Source organism: Polyodon spathula, chromosome 27 (assembly GCF_017654505.1).
Source record: "Polyodon spathula isolate WHYD16114869_AA chromosome 27, ASM1765450v1, whole genome shotgun sequence".
Taxonomy (NCBI): Eukaryota; Metazoa; Chordata; class Actinopteri; order Acipenseriformes; family Polyodontidae; genus Polyodon; species Polyodon spathula.
In genome coordinates, this window is record NC_054560.1 from 8,247,202 (window position 1) to 8,264,261 (window position 17,060).

The following is a 17,060-nucleotide window of genomic DNA, read 5'->3' on the forward strand; positions in this document are numbered from 1 at the left end:
AACCAAATTCTACATATTACACAATATAACCATACAAATTGGGTGTCTCTCTCTCTCTCTCTCTCCACCTACCGCTCAAGTTCCGACTGTTTATTCTAAAGTTTAGAGGTGCAAAAGGTTTAGAGGATACGATTTTGCCACCTGGAACGAAAACAAGGAGAGAAAGGAAAGTTAGTTATACAGTGGTCAGTTTAAACTTCAGTGGTCACACCGAAGACACATTATCAAGTGGACTGTATTTGTCCACATGAAACAGGGGCAACTCTGTTTTGACCTGAAGAACTGGCCACTGAGTTTCGGAAAATATCGCTTTGCAACACTCTCACGCATGGCAGGTCTGCGGTCAATCTGAATTACAATCACAATTCTGTTCAATCAGTTAGTTATATGCTGCAGTAATTACAATTATAATTTCCATTGCACCAAAAGTTGCATCAACAACTACCCACATAAACACGTTTACTCTGTTTATTCTACATAACCCAGCAACAAATCACAGGTACAAATCCAGAAACATACTCTAGAACTTGAAATGGGGTCATACAAATTGACCTCAGGGCTGACGCATTGGAGACAAACAGTAAAAGCTGGGACAGCACACGCACCTTCTTTCATGTTTGCAAATCGTTCCTTCAGCTGGTGGTCCACCTCGGGACCAAAGGCAAAGTTATTCACAAAAATCACACTGCAAGACAACACTGTGGATTATTGGTATAGAAGGGGAATGATTCAGAGAAACACAGAGCAACACATTTAACCAGGAGCAGGAGAGGATGGGCAAGGGAGAGTTTAACATGAAGTCTGCATTTCAAAATCGCTTCCTGGCATAACCCAAAACAAAACAGAACCATGCTATGTCTGTATATAATGTGTGCCACATACTGTATCTTGTATGGTTCTACTTTTTACTGCATCGGCACGGATGCTGCCGGCCAGCAAGATGTACTTGTAAAGGAGATGTTGCATCTCAAGCACACCCCTGTACAAACAGATTTGAATACATAAATACAAATATTAAAGAGACGCCGGCACACAAAACAATACATTTAAACTTCTACATATCAACTTCAATATAGATGAAAGCATCATAATATAATTAACAATACAATTAAAGCTTATTTTTGAAGTTTGCATTGAAATAAGCTTTTATTATAAACATTATTATTAGTTTATTTAGGAGACTGCTTTACCCAGGGCTGCTTACAGAGACTAGGGGGTGAGAACTATGCATCAGCTGCAACATTTCAACAACATCTCACCCAAAAGACAAAGCACAAGGAGATGAAGTGACTTGCTTGGGGTCACACAGTGAGTGAGCCAGGATTTGAACCCGGGACCTCCTGGTTACAAGCCCTTTTCTTTAAACACTGGACCACACAGCCTCCTTGAGCATTATTCTTAATTACTAAAAATACATATCTAAAAAACAGTGCAAGAGGAGGGGGAGGGAGGCCAACAAAACTAGCCCTGTGTGGTCCTGTGCATGGTTGTTTATGAGGACCGTTCCTCCCCCATCAAACATGTGAAAACCAGCATCCTTACCTTGTGTTTGCGATTCTCTCCTTCCACTCTTCAGAAAGGAAATCCCCTCTTTCCAACTAAAAAATGAAATGAAATTAAAAACAGCAAATAGATTTCAAAGCTTTTAATAGCGAGCCAAAAAAAAAAAAAAAAAAAATTATAATCTTTCCCAGGAGATGGCGCCGTCTGACGGGTGTCGATGCCAGCACCGCAGATGGCAGCTACAGCCCCCGCTGATCTCTCACAGACAGAGGCTGCGGGAACCCCAGCTGCACCCTGGGATAAGCATCAGCATGGTCAGTCATCCGGGGCAAGCATTCTGCCAGAACGTCAAAAGAACAATGGCAGCAGACCCCACCTAGAGCACTGCCAGGGGCTTTCTCACACACACTCGTCATTCCAGCCTTTCACTCATTATCTCTATCCTGTCAACGGCGGAACACTTTGTTTGTCAGCATTAAAAAAAAAAAAAAAAAAAAAAACAACCAGTAAGGAGGGTGGCTTTCTGCATGCAAGTAAAGGTTTGACGTTCTAGATCAGTGGTTTTCAACCCCAGTCCTCGGGGTTCCCCTACCAGAGAATCAGTTTTGAAAATGCTTTGTAAGTACACGCCCCCTCTGTGAATTCCATGTAAACAAAAAGCGAACACGACAGGCTTGTACTCCTGGCAAACAACATGGAAATAAATTAAAGAAAACTGATTGCACATAGTTTGCGCTTCTCTAGAGTTTCAAAATGAACCATTAAACCTGTTTTTTTACATATCAATGTATGTTTTATCACTGTATCAAACATTGATAAAACGTGTTTATGCCGGTTCAAACGTTCAAAGCTAGATTGCAGTTAATCACCCCTTGCATTCCATGGCTGTGCACAAGCTTCCACTGAAAAGCAATGACATTAAACTAATCACGCAGGTTGGACAGGGGGAACAAAATTCTGTGGGCGGTACAATCGATATCTTTGAACGATTTTGTGTGTCCAATTAATCGATTGCTATTTGGAGGCTTAACTGACAGTCCTATTGTCTGTACACTGTGGCTAATCAAGCTGGTATTAAAACCTGGAATGGGTGAAACTGCTATGCAACAGGAGTCTTATTCCCATCCCTGATATGTGATGGGTCCTGTTAAAGGGCTTGCATACAGCACAAAAGACTTTGTGTCTAAATGTCAGTCTAACTTCCTTCTTTTAAGACTGCTATTGTTATAAACTCACCGAATATTTGCCATGCTTCTTTCCGTACCATTTCATCCACTTCATAAACTCCCAGTCCATCGCCTGCAAATGCAATCCCAATGAAAAACCATCCCATACACACACACACCAAAAACTTAGGTCAACCAAATAAATGAATGTATCATCATGCTACAGCCTTTTTTTTTGCCCACTTGGGTTTGACTAGTTTAAATTATTTAAAATGTTTGTTTGGTTTTTTTGGGGGGTGGGGGGGTGATGCCAGTGATGGAAATAAGACTCCCATTGCATTGCAGTTTGATCCAGTTCTGGTTTTACTATGACATTAATAAGACACACCTGAGCTTGTTACATATACTGTGACTAACAAGCTCGTAGTGAAACTCAGAATGGGTGCAACTGCTATGCAATAGGAGTCTTTTCTAGCCCTGTTCTGATGCCATGGAAGTCACAACAGATCAGTGCGCACCTCTGCGTATTTGGATGGGATTTCTGCTTTCTCAACTCCGTAGTAGTGTTTGCAGTTTGTCGCTGCAGCCACCTGTAGCACCACCTGGCCCACACCTGCAATCAAACAGCAGGTAGACAGAGAGAGAGAGTCAACTGCATGCACGAAGAAAACTAAAAATCTAACACTGAACTAGGCACCTGTTAAACAATTACAGACTTCTGCAGAGCCAAGCGACAACGGACTAAAATAAAGGTTTGTTACGACCAGAAATAGAATTATAGGGAGGCGAGAGTCTATGTAAGGGTTAAATCTGCAATGGCAGTGTGTAAACAGCTTTCTTAAGGTAAAAGAAGAAACCAGGTCAAGTGGACAAAGGTTTTGGCTCCTGCCTTCTCCTTGCTAAACTGTTTGTCTGCTCGACTTAGCTTCTAGTTTATACCGACTGGGCATTTTGGATAACGCTGTTGATTTTGACATGCCCATCCTACAGCCCTATGATTATCCACCAGGAAGCCCCACGCCGATGCTCCTGCGGGCCGCAGGTACTGACCGCTGCCCAGGTCCACGAAGGTGTCGTCCTCCATCATCTCGATCTCGTTGATGATCTGCGCCACCAGGTTGAAGGAGGTCTCTCCGTACACCTCTGGGGAGAAGGGCTCATAGTTGTTGAGCTTCTCTGGGTCGGTGACCGAGTGGTTGTAGACCTGCTGCAAGATGTGGCGGAGCAGCCCGTTCGAGGGAGGAGTGTTCAGCTTCATGGGCTGCGTCGTGCCTTTCCACTGCGGGGGGGAGGAGAGACAAGGGTGTGGTGTCATATGTATGCATGATACACACATTTGTAATTTTTTAAAAAGCTCCACTGGGCTATTTGGACCTATTCACAAGGCTTAGGAAGGTTTTGCAGGGATGGACGTCAGACTCCAAGTGCATAGCAGCTTCACCCATGTCAGGTTTTAATACAAGCTTGATTAGCCCTTGTGCCTCAGGTGTGTCTTACAAAACTCAGTGAAACCAATAATGGATCAAACTGCTATGCAATGGGAGTCTTATTCCCATCCCTGTTTTGTTAAGGACAGCTTTGTTTTTGCAAATTTCCAATCTGATCCAACTATAAAACTCTCAATAGTGCCAAATGTAAAAGAAAAGCCTTTCTTCTTGTCGAAACATTTGTCATTTAATTTATTTAGTTTTGAATTTCTTAAAATGTCCAATTTCATTAAATAAAACCAAGTTCACAGCTTGAAGTCTTTTCCAATTGCTGTTTTTAAAAGCAATGTTTAACCTAAGATTATAAACAGAAGCCTTTTGTTTGCACATATCAGGAAGGTTAAAATGATATCATACCCCTGACTTGGGTTTCTACAGTTTATAAACAATTCTACCCAAGCGTAAAGTCAACAGGAAGCAGTACAGTCAACTGTTGAATAATTGACTCTGGTGAGTAACAGTGAACAAATGCCAGCTGTACACAACCACCAAATTTCTGCATTCTGGCAGGTAATCCCCCCAAAAGTCACTACAGCCAAGTGTAATCATGAGACAAGTAAATCTCTTGTGTGTGTGTGTGGGTGTATATATACATACACTGTACACAAACAGCACTGCACACATTATAGAAGCACAGCATGGGGATGGCCGCTGTGTATAACCAGTACTGGCCCCTGCAGAGTGGTGTCTATCTTGAGGAATACTTACCAGCTGGTGAATACTGTCAATGGCTCTGTTGTACTTGTCACATAGCCTCTGCATGCTCTCGAAGCTGCAATACACACAAGCACAGATACAACATGAGCCGAATCCAGGGCTGCACCCTCAACGCTCTGCTAAAGCTGGATTAGCACAGAGATCAGCGACTTTACATTACTGCAGTTTCTCGAGCGCTGTACTGTTCTCATACCAACATCCCTCGTTGCTCAGCACATTGCACCCACATCCCACCGGCAAGCCGCACCTTCTACAATCAGTCAAACCCCCAGCAGACACGCAGGGAGGAACACAGGTTGCTGTTTCAATTGCTGGGACTATATGGGGTTTTCAGGTTTGACTATTCTTTTGGTTTTGGAGTACAATAAACCCAATGCTACCTCCAACAAACTACCTCTTAAAGACAGCAGAGACATACTCTCCTGCACAGGAGAATGTATGGGATTTGTTTCAGACGCTGGCATGCATTGGTTTCCTTTGCATCATACCTTTATAAAACGTGGTTACAAGAGCGAATGCAAACATGCTCATTTCTGACTACACTTGTTCAAACATTTGTCCCAGCACTACCCGAGTAAAAATGGCAAAGATACGGGTCTCAATGCCAGGAGAGATCGTTTGATCGCAAGCTCAGCCATTGACTTTGGATGATGTGCGGGTCAACGGACCTCCCTCGGCGACGCTACTTAATAACAGCTGGGTAAGAACTGGAAAAACAAGGGCTGAAGAAACAAGTGGAGTCACAGCTGCTCCCCTGGAGAGCTTCCCCAGACAAAGCACAGCAATATTTCCAGCTACTGTCTTTCATTCTCTTTCGCTCGTTCTTTCAGTGGAGGGAAGAATTTCTCAACCTGGTGACAAACTCTTGAAAGGCTTGCTCCCCGTCTCCCATCCCTCTCTGCTGTTAAATTCCTCACCATTTTGTGTCGTAGTCGATCAGCACGTAGTTCTCCATGGCCAGCTTCAGGTCAGGTATCTCCTCACACACCCACCTGTAACAGGACAACGTGGGGTTAACACAGTGACTGTTCACCTAATCTCATGGAGATGGAACAAGCAGACAGTTTGATATTAACATTTGCTGACAATTTTGTATTTCCAGAAAAACGTTAAAAGTACACCTCTAACGCCATCTTATTCTTGAAACACAGTGTGTCATTAGAAGGTGTTCTTGTCTGTGGTTATGGGGTAGAATCCAGTTTGTTCTGTGTGGAGAGAGGGAATTTGCCTAGCAGCTGGTGACACTGTTTTGTAAGAGAGTGTAAGAGAATGTCTCTCAGACAGTTAATCAGTCTTGTTGACTTTAATCAACAAGACTGATTAACTGTCCGAGAGACATTTCCTACAACATACATGAATGATTGAATTACCCTGACCTAATGGGCGCTGCCTGGCAAGGGACACGTTTAACCAGGGGTGGAAACTAAGACCATTATTGCACAGCAGTTGTAGTGCCTGCAATTACAGCAGAAAGGGGATCATGAGCCGATCTGAAAGGTTTACTAGTTCTTACCTGATTGTTTCAATGATTTCATGAGCAGCATCATGGTGTTTATCCTGAATGGAGAAAAACAAAATCACTGTGTTAAAACAGACTGTGTGTGTGTGTGTGTATAAAATATCATATGGGGCACTGTACTATATACAAGCCTCAAGAGGGCTGGTGAATGGGTGTAGATTAACTTGTCTATTACACAACCCTATGCTGTATTTCTGAATATATAGCTAACTTACACAAGAATAACTTTAATTATAATGCGACGTCCTTTCTATCCATGTGTGAAGATCAGCTAAAATATCTTAGCTGCTTCACAGTCAAGCAAGCGTAGGTCTGATTATTCGAGCACTACAAACATTGTCAAAGGTACAGCACACAGTGAAACAGAGGGCGCGCAAACAACGCTGGACTCGAGAGAAGGCTGGCTTTGAATCAGCTGTGGAAAGTTACACACAATTCAAAACACCGACTGTGCAGCGGATCAATCAACAGCGTTCAATCACAGGCTGGAGCCAGCAGGCTGTGGGGCTTTTTAGAGGAATGAGCTGTAAATATTTCAGGTCACTGCTTTCAGGAGACCTTCATACAGGTGCAGCTCCCAGACTTGGCACACAAGAGGACAATTGTCTGAATACTCTACACTTTCAAGCTGTGTAATGCAATAACACGAATGACCTAAAAATGTGGAGTTTCAGGCGAAACAAAAATGAGATCATGCACAATACAGAACAAAGGAAAATAAATGCATAGACTCAACACTGATGCCTGAAGGAAGAGTAGATTGTTAAGCACATCAATAAATTTAAATAGAAATAGATGTGTAGCTGCTGTACCTGGGCATCAAAAGCATATACAGGCAAGCGCCTCCACTGTTTGTTATCATGTACACTTTCCCTGGACAAAGGTTTGTTAAACTTGCTTGGCTCTTTTGAGATCAAAACTTGCATACACAGACCTATACAGGGAATGACAAGAGTGTGGGTCATGTGACCGACAGCAAAGGAACCAGGCTGCAAAGTCTAATCTACAGTGTGTTGGAAATGTTTGCATACTGTAATAGAATACAGGGGAACAGCAACAACAAGAAGTCAGTGTGAATAGCAATAACTTTTAAAACAGCTAGAACAGACATGTAGCAGCAATGATGCTAAAACCAACACTGGTTATTAACCAATAACATGGCTTACATTCCAACAAGAAAATAAAAAAAGACATTATGGTATATATATATATACATTATGGTTATATATATATATATATATATAGGTTGCTATATATATAATATCTATATATATAATGGTGGGGTGGCTATATATTAAAGCATGGTTTATAAAACAGCTGGTATTGAAGACAGTAAAGAGGCCAACAGAGATAGATGAGAGGCAGTGGCTGAGACCAGCTGAACCAGCAAGGCATTCCACTCGTTACTAATACCACCCCACAGATCCACTTTTAGTCCTGTTAAACTTAGCTGGTAGATAGCAGGTAGAACCCACAGTACAGACACACGCAGCAGCAAACCACAGAATAAACAGGCACAGACAGACAAAACAAAACACAGACTCACAAAACAAACACTAAGAATACAAACGTATATGACAGCCTATCAGGTCACTCACCCCTGTGCTATCAGCAGGATCTTGCCTATTTGTAAACAGGGTGCCACAATCGCGTTTAGTTTTACAGTAATACTTTTGGGTCTGTACCAGATCAGGGATTGGTATAACAGCGGAGGATTGGACAACCAGTATGCTTAATAAAGCTCACAGTGAAATCTCCAATGGATCAAACTGCTAAGCAACGAGAGTCCTGTTTCCATTCTTCTACGGTTAGCCTCCAGCGCATTCCACATAAATCAGAAAGCCCAAAGCTGACAGGTTGCTTACAATCCCCAAAAGGTAGCTTCAACATCTGCCCGCATTAAAATGGGTAAAAAAAAAAAAAAAAAAAAAAAAACAGTCAATGTGTTCTGCACTTCGCACAATGCTTTTTACTTTTGTACACTGACATGAAAAGAGCACGATGCACACTGTGCTAAACCACCACATGGTCAATGCACTGGGCAAATTCATTATAAACTAAACACAAGGCTGCAGTAGAAAAGGGTCTTTATTTCAGGACGCTCCCCACACGCACAAACACACACCTACAAACACCCTACAAATAGCAGTGACTGTTTCCCTCCTGCTCTAAAACCATGAGTCTTATGTGCATCTCAGAAGAACGACATGCAGCCTCCACTGCTGTAAATAAACAGGCACGATTAGGCATTGTTTTCTTCTCCAGTGGGTCACAGCCGGGAGAATGACTCAGAAGAAAAACATTGTCACTGACTCAACCTCACTCGCCCTCGTCACATACCCACACCCACACCCACACGTATTACTCAAATGTTTTTTGGCAAGCTGCTAGGACAGATTAATTAAGTGTAAAACGGTGACGGCATCCTTAACCACACCACACCAGTTAAACCTGTAATCGTAGACCTTCATAGATTTCCACCCAAACCATCACATAAGCTTGCTGTCCTAGTCGATTTCAATAGCCTGGCTTACTGTCGTCAGGGATGGTATTACCATTGAATAGGATGCTGATCCAATCCATTTTAATACGGGATTAATTAGAAACACCAGCTTGTAACCTGCAAGCCCTGTGGTGAATTAAGACCATCAGCAAAAAAACTGTTTGAACTGCTCTGCAAATGGGCTTCAGTTCTTTTTAATTGTAAATCAGAGGCTTGTGTGAAGCAGTAAGGTGTCACTCAGCCTGACCCTTTCACCACGCTGTCATGAGAAGTCACGCAGGGAGCAGCTTCAGCAATCAGGCTTCGATATGAATTCTGTAAGTGTGTGCAGTCACACACTTACAACCAAACAGCCTAGACAAGAAGGCACTTCTCTGTTTTCTACTGCGGTACAATGTACAATCTACACTCAGAGCAGCTCTCTAAACTAAACTGGATCCGTTCCCAGCTGGTTGAGATTAGTGACAGTCTACTTCAGTGATTAATTGAGCTAGCTTCTGTTGTGATTCCAGGACAGTTTGAGGAGTATCTTGCAGTCCCCTTCCTGGTGTGTGTGTGTGTGTGTGTGTGTGTGTGTGTGTGTGTGTGTGTGTGTAGGTTTCAGCATGCGAGAATCATTTTACACTATCTCCTCAAACCAGCCTCCCACCCGCCCAGCTGCTTCCAATCAAACCAGAGGAAGGAATTTGTACCTCCAACTCTTTTAAAATAACTTTGCTTTGTTAACAGACTCTCCTAAAAGTACAGTTGAGTATATTTCCCTGGCTGGCAAGCACGGTGTGAAGTGTCAATCCCAATAAGGGACACCTTTAGCCTGCCCTGTATCACCATATGGATGATCTTGCCAGCCTAACAAACATTATGTTTTCATGGAGTTCGTCTTGTTGCAGAGTGACTAGTGTAAATGATCATTCCTAGTCAGAAACTGGTCCTCCCAATGACTTCCAACCAAGGAAGAAATGGAGATAGCGCTGTGTGAATGTGTGACTTGACGTCAGTCCTGTGGGAGCTCAGTGCTTAGAAGCACTCGCACTCTCTCTCATACACGCCAAGATGCCTGAAGGCCAGCAAGGGAAACACACAAAGCCCATATTAACACACAATCATAAGGGAAGTCCCTTCTCTTAATCACCGACCGACTGACAGCAGGTCTCAAAGCTGTTGCGGCCTACATTCAAGTTCAGTGTTAATCTGTACTGCAATCTGCACTTCCTCAGAAAAGCAGGCACTGCTGACATTCCTGGTCTGTTCGCCTTGAGTTTCAGCTGCAACAACACAAGCAGCTTCTCTCTCTCTCTCTCTCTCTCTCTCTCTCTCTCTCTCTCTCTCTCTCTCTCTCTCTCTCTCTCTCTCTCTCTCTCTCTCTCTCTCTCTCTCTCTCTCTCTCTCTCAGAACACGCCTGCTCGTGCATTGAATCCCACACGACCAACACACAGAAAGGGGAAATCTCTTGCAAAGGGTTACGCAAGAATGGCGTCCCTACAGAGCCTGGTTTGGAAATTTCGAGGAAAAAAAAAAAAAAAATTTGCAAGATTGAAACCCAACTTTGTGGAAGCGGTAAAAAGCAACTCATAACTGAATAAAATCAACAATAGAGAAAGTCCTGAATTTTACACAACTTGACGTGGTCTAGAACTTGCTGTGGAGTGTCCATACCAAAATACAGCAACATTAAAACATCAAAGGGGGGAAAGCAAAACCAGTTCAAAGCGAAACCACGTCTCTCACTTCCTAACCTTATCTCTTCTCTCCTAAACGACGTCACTGACGTGTTACTGCACAAACATTTACATGCACCAACAACTGTGAAGTTCTCTGAAAGACTGCCGAGCGGAAATTTAGCGGAAACACCCACCCCACACCCCCAACCACCCACCACCGCCACTCAAAAAAAAACACCACCAACTTTTCTGTTTGCGCGCTGTCTAGATTTACTCACACCCCCACACCTTAAAACAACGCAGCAGCATGCAATCTGATAACTGCGCCTGCCATTGGAGGACTCCTGTTCTGCGCCCACGGGAAGCCCACATCCGTACAGCCCACACACAGCAAGCTGACGTCAGTGCGGGATAGACCACTTATTCTTGCAGCCCCTGAAAATGACAAGCAGGCTTGTAGTGAAACTTGGAATGGGTGAAACTGCTATGCAATAGGATGACTGGGTCGTGCGGGCGGGTACGAACCTAACACCAGCTGTGGGCACCTACCCCAAATCAAACGTAGTTAACAAAATGCTTTGCCTTAGCCTCCTGAATTTGTAACATCAGTAACAGTAACATTTCCATTCATAGTCCACGTCTACATTGGAACCTATTCTTTTTATTCAGCTTAAATGACTTGTATGTTTAAGTGTGCGTTGGCTGCCTCTAATCAAGCTGACCGTATACATTCTCTTTCAATTTGCATTGCTCCAGATCTGACACGGCACAAGAAAATATACGCAGCTTGACCTGAGGCAGCCATCAAACAGCCCTCTCCTGCATGAGTGTGTGTCCCTGTCACAGAAATGACTGAACCTTCATTCAGCTGTCCCACGATTTCAGGAAAGCAGGAGGCCAGCACAGCATCTACGTGAAGTGGGAAGGGGTTCTAACTGGGAAAACGTCCTGTCAGGCAACAAAGCACTGGGGTGAATTCCAGCCCCTTCCAAACCACTCAATTTCACCATGTTTGTTTAAAATCTGAACATTTTAAAACACACAATCCTTCTGTCCCAGACGCACTCAAACAAACCGTTACCTGCCAGTTTAATCATTCTGCGCTTGCCTCCAGTTCAAGGCAGAGGCGCTGGAACGATTTGTACAGCGGGGGTGTGGAAAGCCATTGACACACCTGTAGCCCCCGTGTATGACGAAGCCACCCTGCCGCAGCCTAGTCCCATTGCCCCTGGTTCAAGCACTGTGCCTACGCCAACACGTTTGTGTGCAATATCCGATTATTCCACTATGATTGCATTATCGTCACCATTGTATTGCCCCGCTGACTAGAAAGCTGGGCTTTCCTTCACGTCCAGTGAACGTGCACAAAAACATATTTGAACACGCATCTGAAACAGCAAACACTAGGTTCAGCCTTAGTTATTTAATAAGGCTGCACGCTGTATTACACTTAATTGGCAGCTAACCTTACATGACCCCCTCCTCCCCCGAAGTCGAGGCTTTCATTCAACAAATCGGTAATCGGATTACTGTACAAACCTTAATTTAGTAACAAGCTCATAGCTGCAACGGCCATCTGGAGTGAACAGTTCTTTTTTTTTTTTTTTATACACTGCAGACTGAACTGTATGCGTTTTATTTGACGGACGGCTGGCACTGGAGCCTAGCTAAAGCCTGCACAGTTTACAGAAATAAATAAATAAAACAAATGAGTGCCTGTCTGCTGACGACACAGTCGGTCATTCGCGGTATTGCTTTGATGTTTCGGCTCTTGCATACAGCGCGCAGACAGTACTTTACTGCTTAAGAAACCTAAATGCCACATTAAAATCGCAGGCTAATTTTATTTGGCAGTGGCACAGTAAATGCTTAGCTTTGATGGTATGTACTGTGGTGTGAGCCACGTATCAATGTACAGAGTCCACGGACTGTACATAACAGACCCTCTGTCCGGCTACAGACAATGCCTGCGGAATTCCACAGTGTGTGTGTGTATTATATAACCAATATGGTATTACGGTAACCAATAAGGTATTAATCAAAAATACGTCTACTACAAAATACAAAATAAAAATACATTACAAAAAAACAAAAACCCATCCGAATAATTTGCAGCGACAAGGAGATCTGTTTTGAATTAAACGTCGCTACAGTTTTGACAGCCGCAGCACAAACTCGCTAACTAGCATCAGTCACAATGAAACTAATGAGTATACACGATGTAGCTGACGAAAACCAAAACATCTCGCTTTATTTGACCGTATTTATTTTTTAAACAAGCTTGTTTTGATCATAACAGTCCACTGTGTATTGTTAAACAACATAACTAGTGCTTGAATGGAAACTAAACTACACGCCAACAGTAAATACACGAGTGAAGTATGTATTAAAACGAAGGGGGGAAAAAAAACTAAGTACAAAGAGATAGAGGTTTTAATTTATAATATCTTGCTGCGGTTTTAAACTCTGTTTAACTGTAAAAAACATATTTAAAAAAACAGCTAATGAGCTTTTTTTTTTCTACTAGACATTCACATTAGAAGCGAGTCAGATTACATTTCTATACAGCCACTTAAACATTAACTATGTTATTTATTCATTAAATCACAACTACTGCTTGTGTTCCGACCCTTGTGAATTGTATCTGTGCTGGCTTTTGTTTGGGATTTTATTTCATTGTGGATCTTTGACCAATCTCAAAATAAAAACACAAACAACAGTGAAATAATACAAGGCAGCCCGTCAATTTCCCGGTATGATCGTGCGGTCGCTGCGGGGCGATTGTAAATCACATTATTTCAAATTATTCACTCACATATACAGGTAAAGGCCAGGGGTATGTAGCCGGTTCGGCTCCTGCCGGTGATTTTAACCGCAGTTCCAGCTTCTCTCCCATCTCAGCACCGCGCTCCGAGCCCAGAAAACGACGTTAGAAAGCAAGCATTACTGACATTAACAATAACAAGTTCGGCACGAATTCAGACGGGGTTTCTCCGGCTCTCTCAGTCCTAGCGGCTCCTATCCTCCAGCGCCGCCGCCATCTTGAACCGGCGTGACAAAAAAACCCAGCACAGCGCGGCTGCTACCACTATCCAGATACGGGGGGTGGCGGCTGTTCACAGTCTGATATTTGTTTGTCTGTTTGCCCAAACCGCGCGTTTTTAAAAGCTTCAGCGGAGCGGTAGATTTAGGTTGCCGTTACTGTAGCCGCCTGCTTTCGCAAAACGTGATGCGACCGGCAACGGGTATTTATTTGGAAAGTCCAAGCCTGCGACGTTCCTGCCAATAACCGTCAATGGGCGGGACCGTACCATTTCCCGGGAACGGGGGCGCCACGACTCCGTGCCTGCTCAAAGGACAAAGCCAATACAGACTGCGCTGTTTCCACGCACGGAGGGGAATGGGTGGGCTTGCAGAGTCGTGTTCGTGTTTTTTTTTTTTTTCATGTTAATTGGAAATTCAAAATGTCACATGCTTGGTATACGTCGTGTGAGCTGGCTGCTGCTTGTGACATCACGCACCAGACTCTTGCTGGAGTCAGTCCAGCCCTGCACACACGCTGGGGGGGGGGTGGGGGTTCAGTGGAGCGAATGACACATTTACACGCCAACTGTGCAATGCATAATCTCCTATCGACCTCGTGTGACGTGCAGCTCAGCACGAATCGGGATATTCGTGTTGTGAGCATCTAATAATACACTCAGGATGCTGTCTTACCATAGAGACCGTGTGACTGGAAGAATGTTCACATCTCGTGATTTAGGCGAGTGACTCAAAAAAATATGTAGCAACAAAACCTGACTGGTATCTTTAATATCGCTGATCCAATAATATATTACTCAAAAAAAAAAAAAGCTGCAGTCTATAATCATGATCAATTCTTCATTAAAATGTCACACCTTGTCATCTAGCAACATTCGACTATAGTTTGACCTTCTGCATACTCTGCGTGCTGGATCAGCAAGCAGGCTTTGTTGACAGCCCTGGCTGTTAATTGTTAGCACCTCACTGGTAAATCCCCACAGTATTTGCACGGTCCGTAGTGTGGTTTCTGTTAGCCTCACAGTTCTCAGCATGGTCTTTTCCATATGGAATCATCATGCTCTGGTTAGCACTGCTGGCGTGCAGAGGCGTGTGAAGAAACTAGCGCTCTCATTTGCAGTTTCTTTTTGTTGGGTTCTTTGATAGGTGCAGTTTGAGTACGTGCCAGGGCGTGACAGTTTTGTAGAGTCCAGGGGTGCTGGGGTGCCTAGTGGAACCAGTATGGAAGGGATGGCTTGGTGTCTGGGAGATTGAGCAGGCTTGACGTGGGCTGACTGCAAGGCCTGTTGGGTATTATTATCATGATAATTAGGAAGATTTTAAGGTTTTTTTTTCATACACTCTAACAGTTCTGTATAAGGCCATCAGTTTTTGGTGGCACGACGAACTACAAGAATGGAGCGCATTGATGGAATCGCAGCATTATTGCTCAGTCAGAATTCTAAGACAAAGTGGTGGAGGGCTAAGCCAAGAAAACAAACGGTTCCTTCAAAAACACACTGAAGAAAGCCCCCAGCCGAAACGCTCGTCAGCTTAGTTTCTCGGAGTTGTACCTTAAAGCAAGATCTTTCTTAGACTGAAAGATGTGAAGATGCATTTGTGAGCTGGGTTTAAGGATTATAACTAACAAGAGCCTTCTGATCCCAAAATAGCAACAGCGGTCTTGTTTTGAGTGTGGGGGTCCCGGGACAAGTTTGCTGAATGAAACCAGGCAAAGCAAAGGCCACCCATATGCAAACCATTTAAAATGAAAAAAGATGTACAATCCACATGTTTACAATTTAGAGCATTTAAGCAAAAAATGTCAACAGCATGCCATACTGTATAAAAATAAAAATTGCAGTAAGTTTAGCAAAAACCAAACGCATTGCTAAACGTTAACCCCTGGAGGGACGCAAGGAATTGAGCGGCTGTTCAAACTTTTTCTTCTTAAAATACATTTGAGAGGGACTCAAGAATCACGAGGAGGAAACTGACAATCTGGACGACCTAATCCAACTCGTCAGTACATTTTAAATCCTGTTTCGTGCGCCTTATTGCAAAACTCAGAAAATAAGAAAGTTAGCATAACCTTGATCTTAGACACACTTTGTACCTTAAAGAATTAAAGGGATATAATCTACCATCATTGAATTTGATTTATGTAACACCCTCATTTGATCTGTAATGATTCCCTAGTGTTGTCTTAGGTCACATGCTTACTAGCTATGCCAGCAAATTATGCTTCTAAAAATACTCAGACTGTGGCAAAGAGAGTCAGGGGAAGCATATTTGCATTGCACATGATAAACACTAATATGCTTGTTGTACAAGTTAATCTAAGCAGAACTATCAACAGCTAATCAACACAGAACACATATTCTAGGGTGTGGAACAGATAAGGGATTGAATATTAGGGACAATTCCATCTCTTTATAAAGGGGAGGGACTGAAGCACTAAGGGTTAACATGACAAGTGCTAATACATGCTACTGTGCGCCCCTGAGAAAAATGCTTCAACCACCAAAATAAACTACTGGGGAGTGGCTGGGAAGGAAAATTAGCTCTCACATGTGAACAAGATATCACCCCCCCTTAGTGGGTGGGGAGACGTATTCAAAAGAGACCCCCCACCCCCCTGCAAAAGAGAGAGGGGGTGCGCTTACCCATTCCTTTCCCTGCTTCACTGTGCTTATAACACATTGCTTTGGCTATGTAAGATACCGTGCAAATAAACCCAAACGCAGGCAGCATAGTGAGTCCCAGGGAGCTGCATCTATGCATGCTTCTGCGTGGGCTCTTTGTGAGGAACGCCCTGATAAACACTGCTATTAATAAGTTTGCACATGGCGTGGCTGCCAATCAGCACCAGGCAGGCAGCGCCCGCACTTTCTGCAGGAGCCTCCTCGTCCCCCTGGTGGCTCTTCTCAGTACTACACCCCTGCCGTCCTGTGAAAGGACTTGAAAGAATGAACCCAGTTACTCAGTGTAGTAGTTAATATATCCTTTCCAGTTTGTCTGGGTGAGCCAGGCTGGCTGGCAGTGTGCCCCGGACTGTGGTGAGGGGTAGGAGGGTTATCATGAAGCATTCAACTCGCAGCAGGTCACATGATGCTGCAAGTCTGGCAAGAGGCCAGATGTGCTGTGCCTCCTGTGTGGGCGGGGCAGGGTTGCTTTGAAAGACACACACCCTGAATCACAATACAATGCAATACAATACAATTGATTTTGAAGTCTGATCCACAAATAAATGTATTGTCTCGTCTTGGCATCATCAAGCTGCAGACAGTAGCGTCTCATCGTACGGTTGTATCCAATTTCACTCTGAAATGTAATTCTGCCTCCTGTGCGCTTCTCTGTTTTCAGAGACGCTTCCTATCACAGGGATGGAGGGGGGAGCGGATGGAATGGGTTTATTTATTTATGTAATTTTTGTATTTATTTGTCAGACGCCTTTATCCAAGGCGATTTGCAGGTTTTAG

The 17,060-nt window shown here is 43.6% G+C and overlaps 1 protein-coding gene across 6 annotated transcripts in view; it reads right to left on the reverse strand.

Annotated features, from left to right (window-relative positions):
• Nucleotides 1–13,854, reverse strand: part of LOC121301560 (histone-lysine N-methyltransferase, H3 lysine-79 specific-like) — a 34,462-nt gene extending 20,608 nt beyond the window's left edge. Inside the window, exons 1-11 of one of the 6 annotated variants that reach the window (XM_041231054.1) lie at nt 13,373–13,854; nt 6,387–6,430; nt 5,791–5,865; nt 4,865–4,928; nt 3,720–3,948; nt 3,188–3,282; nt 2,740–2,802; nt 1,543–1,598; nt 883–979; nt 606–648; nt 73–141 (exon numbers count right to left, since the gene is read on the reverse strand). In XM_041231054.1, the coding sequence (XP_041086988.1) occupies nt 73–141; nt 606–648; nt 883–979; nt 1,543–1,598; nt 2,740–2,802; nt 3,188–3,282; nt 3,720–3,948; nt 4,865–4,928; nt 5,791–5,865; nt 6,387–6,430; nt 13,373–13,453 (916 nt within the window). In that variant the 5' untranslated portion in view covers nt 13,454–13,854. Of the gene's footprint in view, nt 1–72; nt 142–605; nt 686–882; nt 980–1,542; nt 1,599–2,739; nt 2,803–3,187; nt 3,283–3,719; nt 3,949–4,864; nt 4,929–5,790; nt 5,866–6,386; nt 6,431–13,372 lie in introns of those variants that run through there. The other 5 variants (XM_041231050.1, XM_041231051.1, XM_041231052.1 and 2 more) reach the window with 5 other exon arrangements.
• Between the last annotated feature and the right edge of the window lie 3,206 nt (nt 13,855–17,060).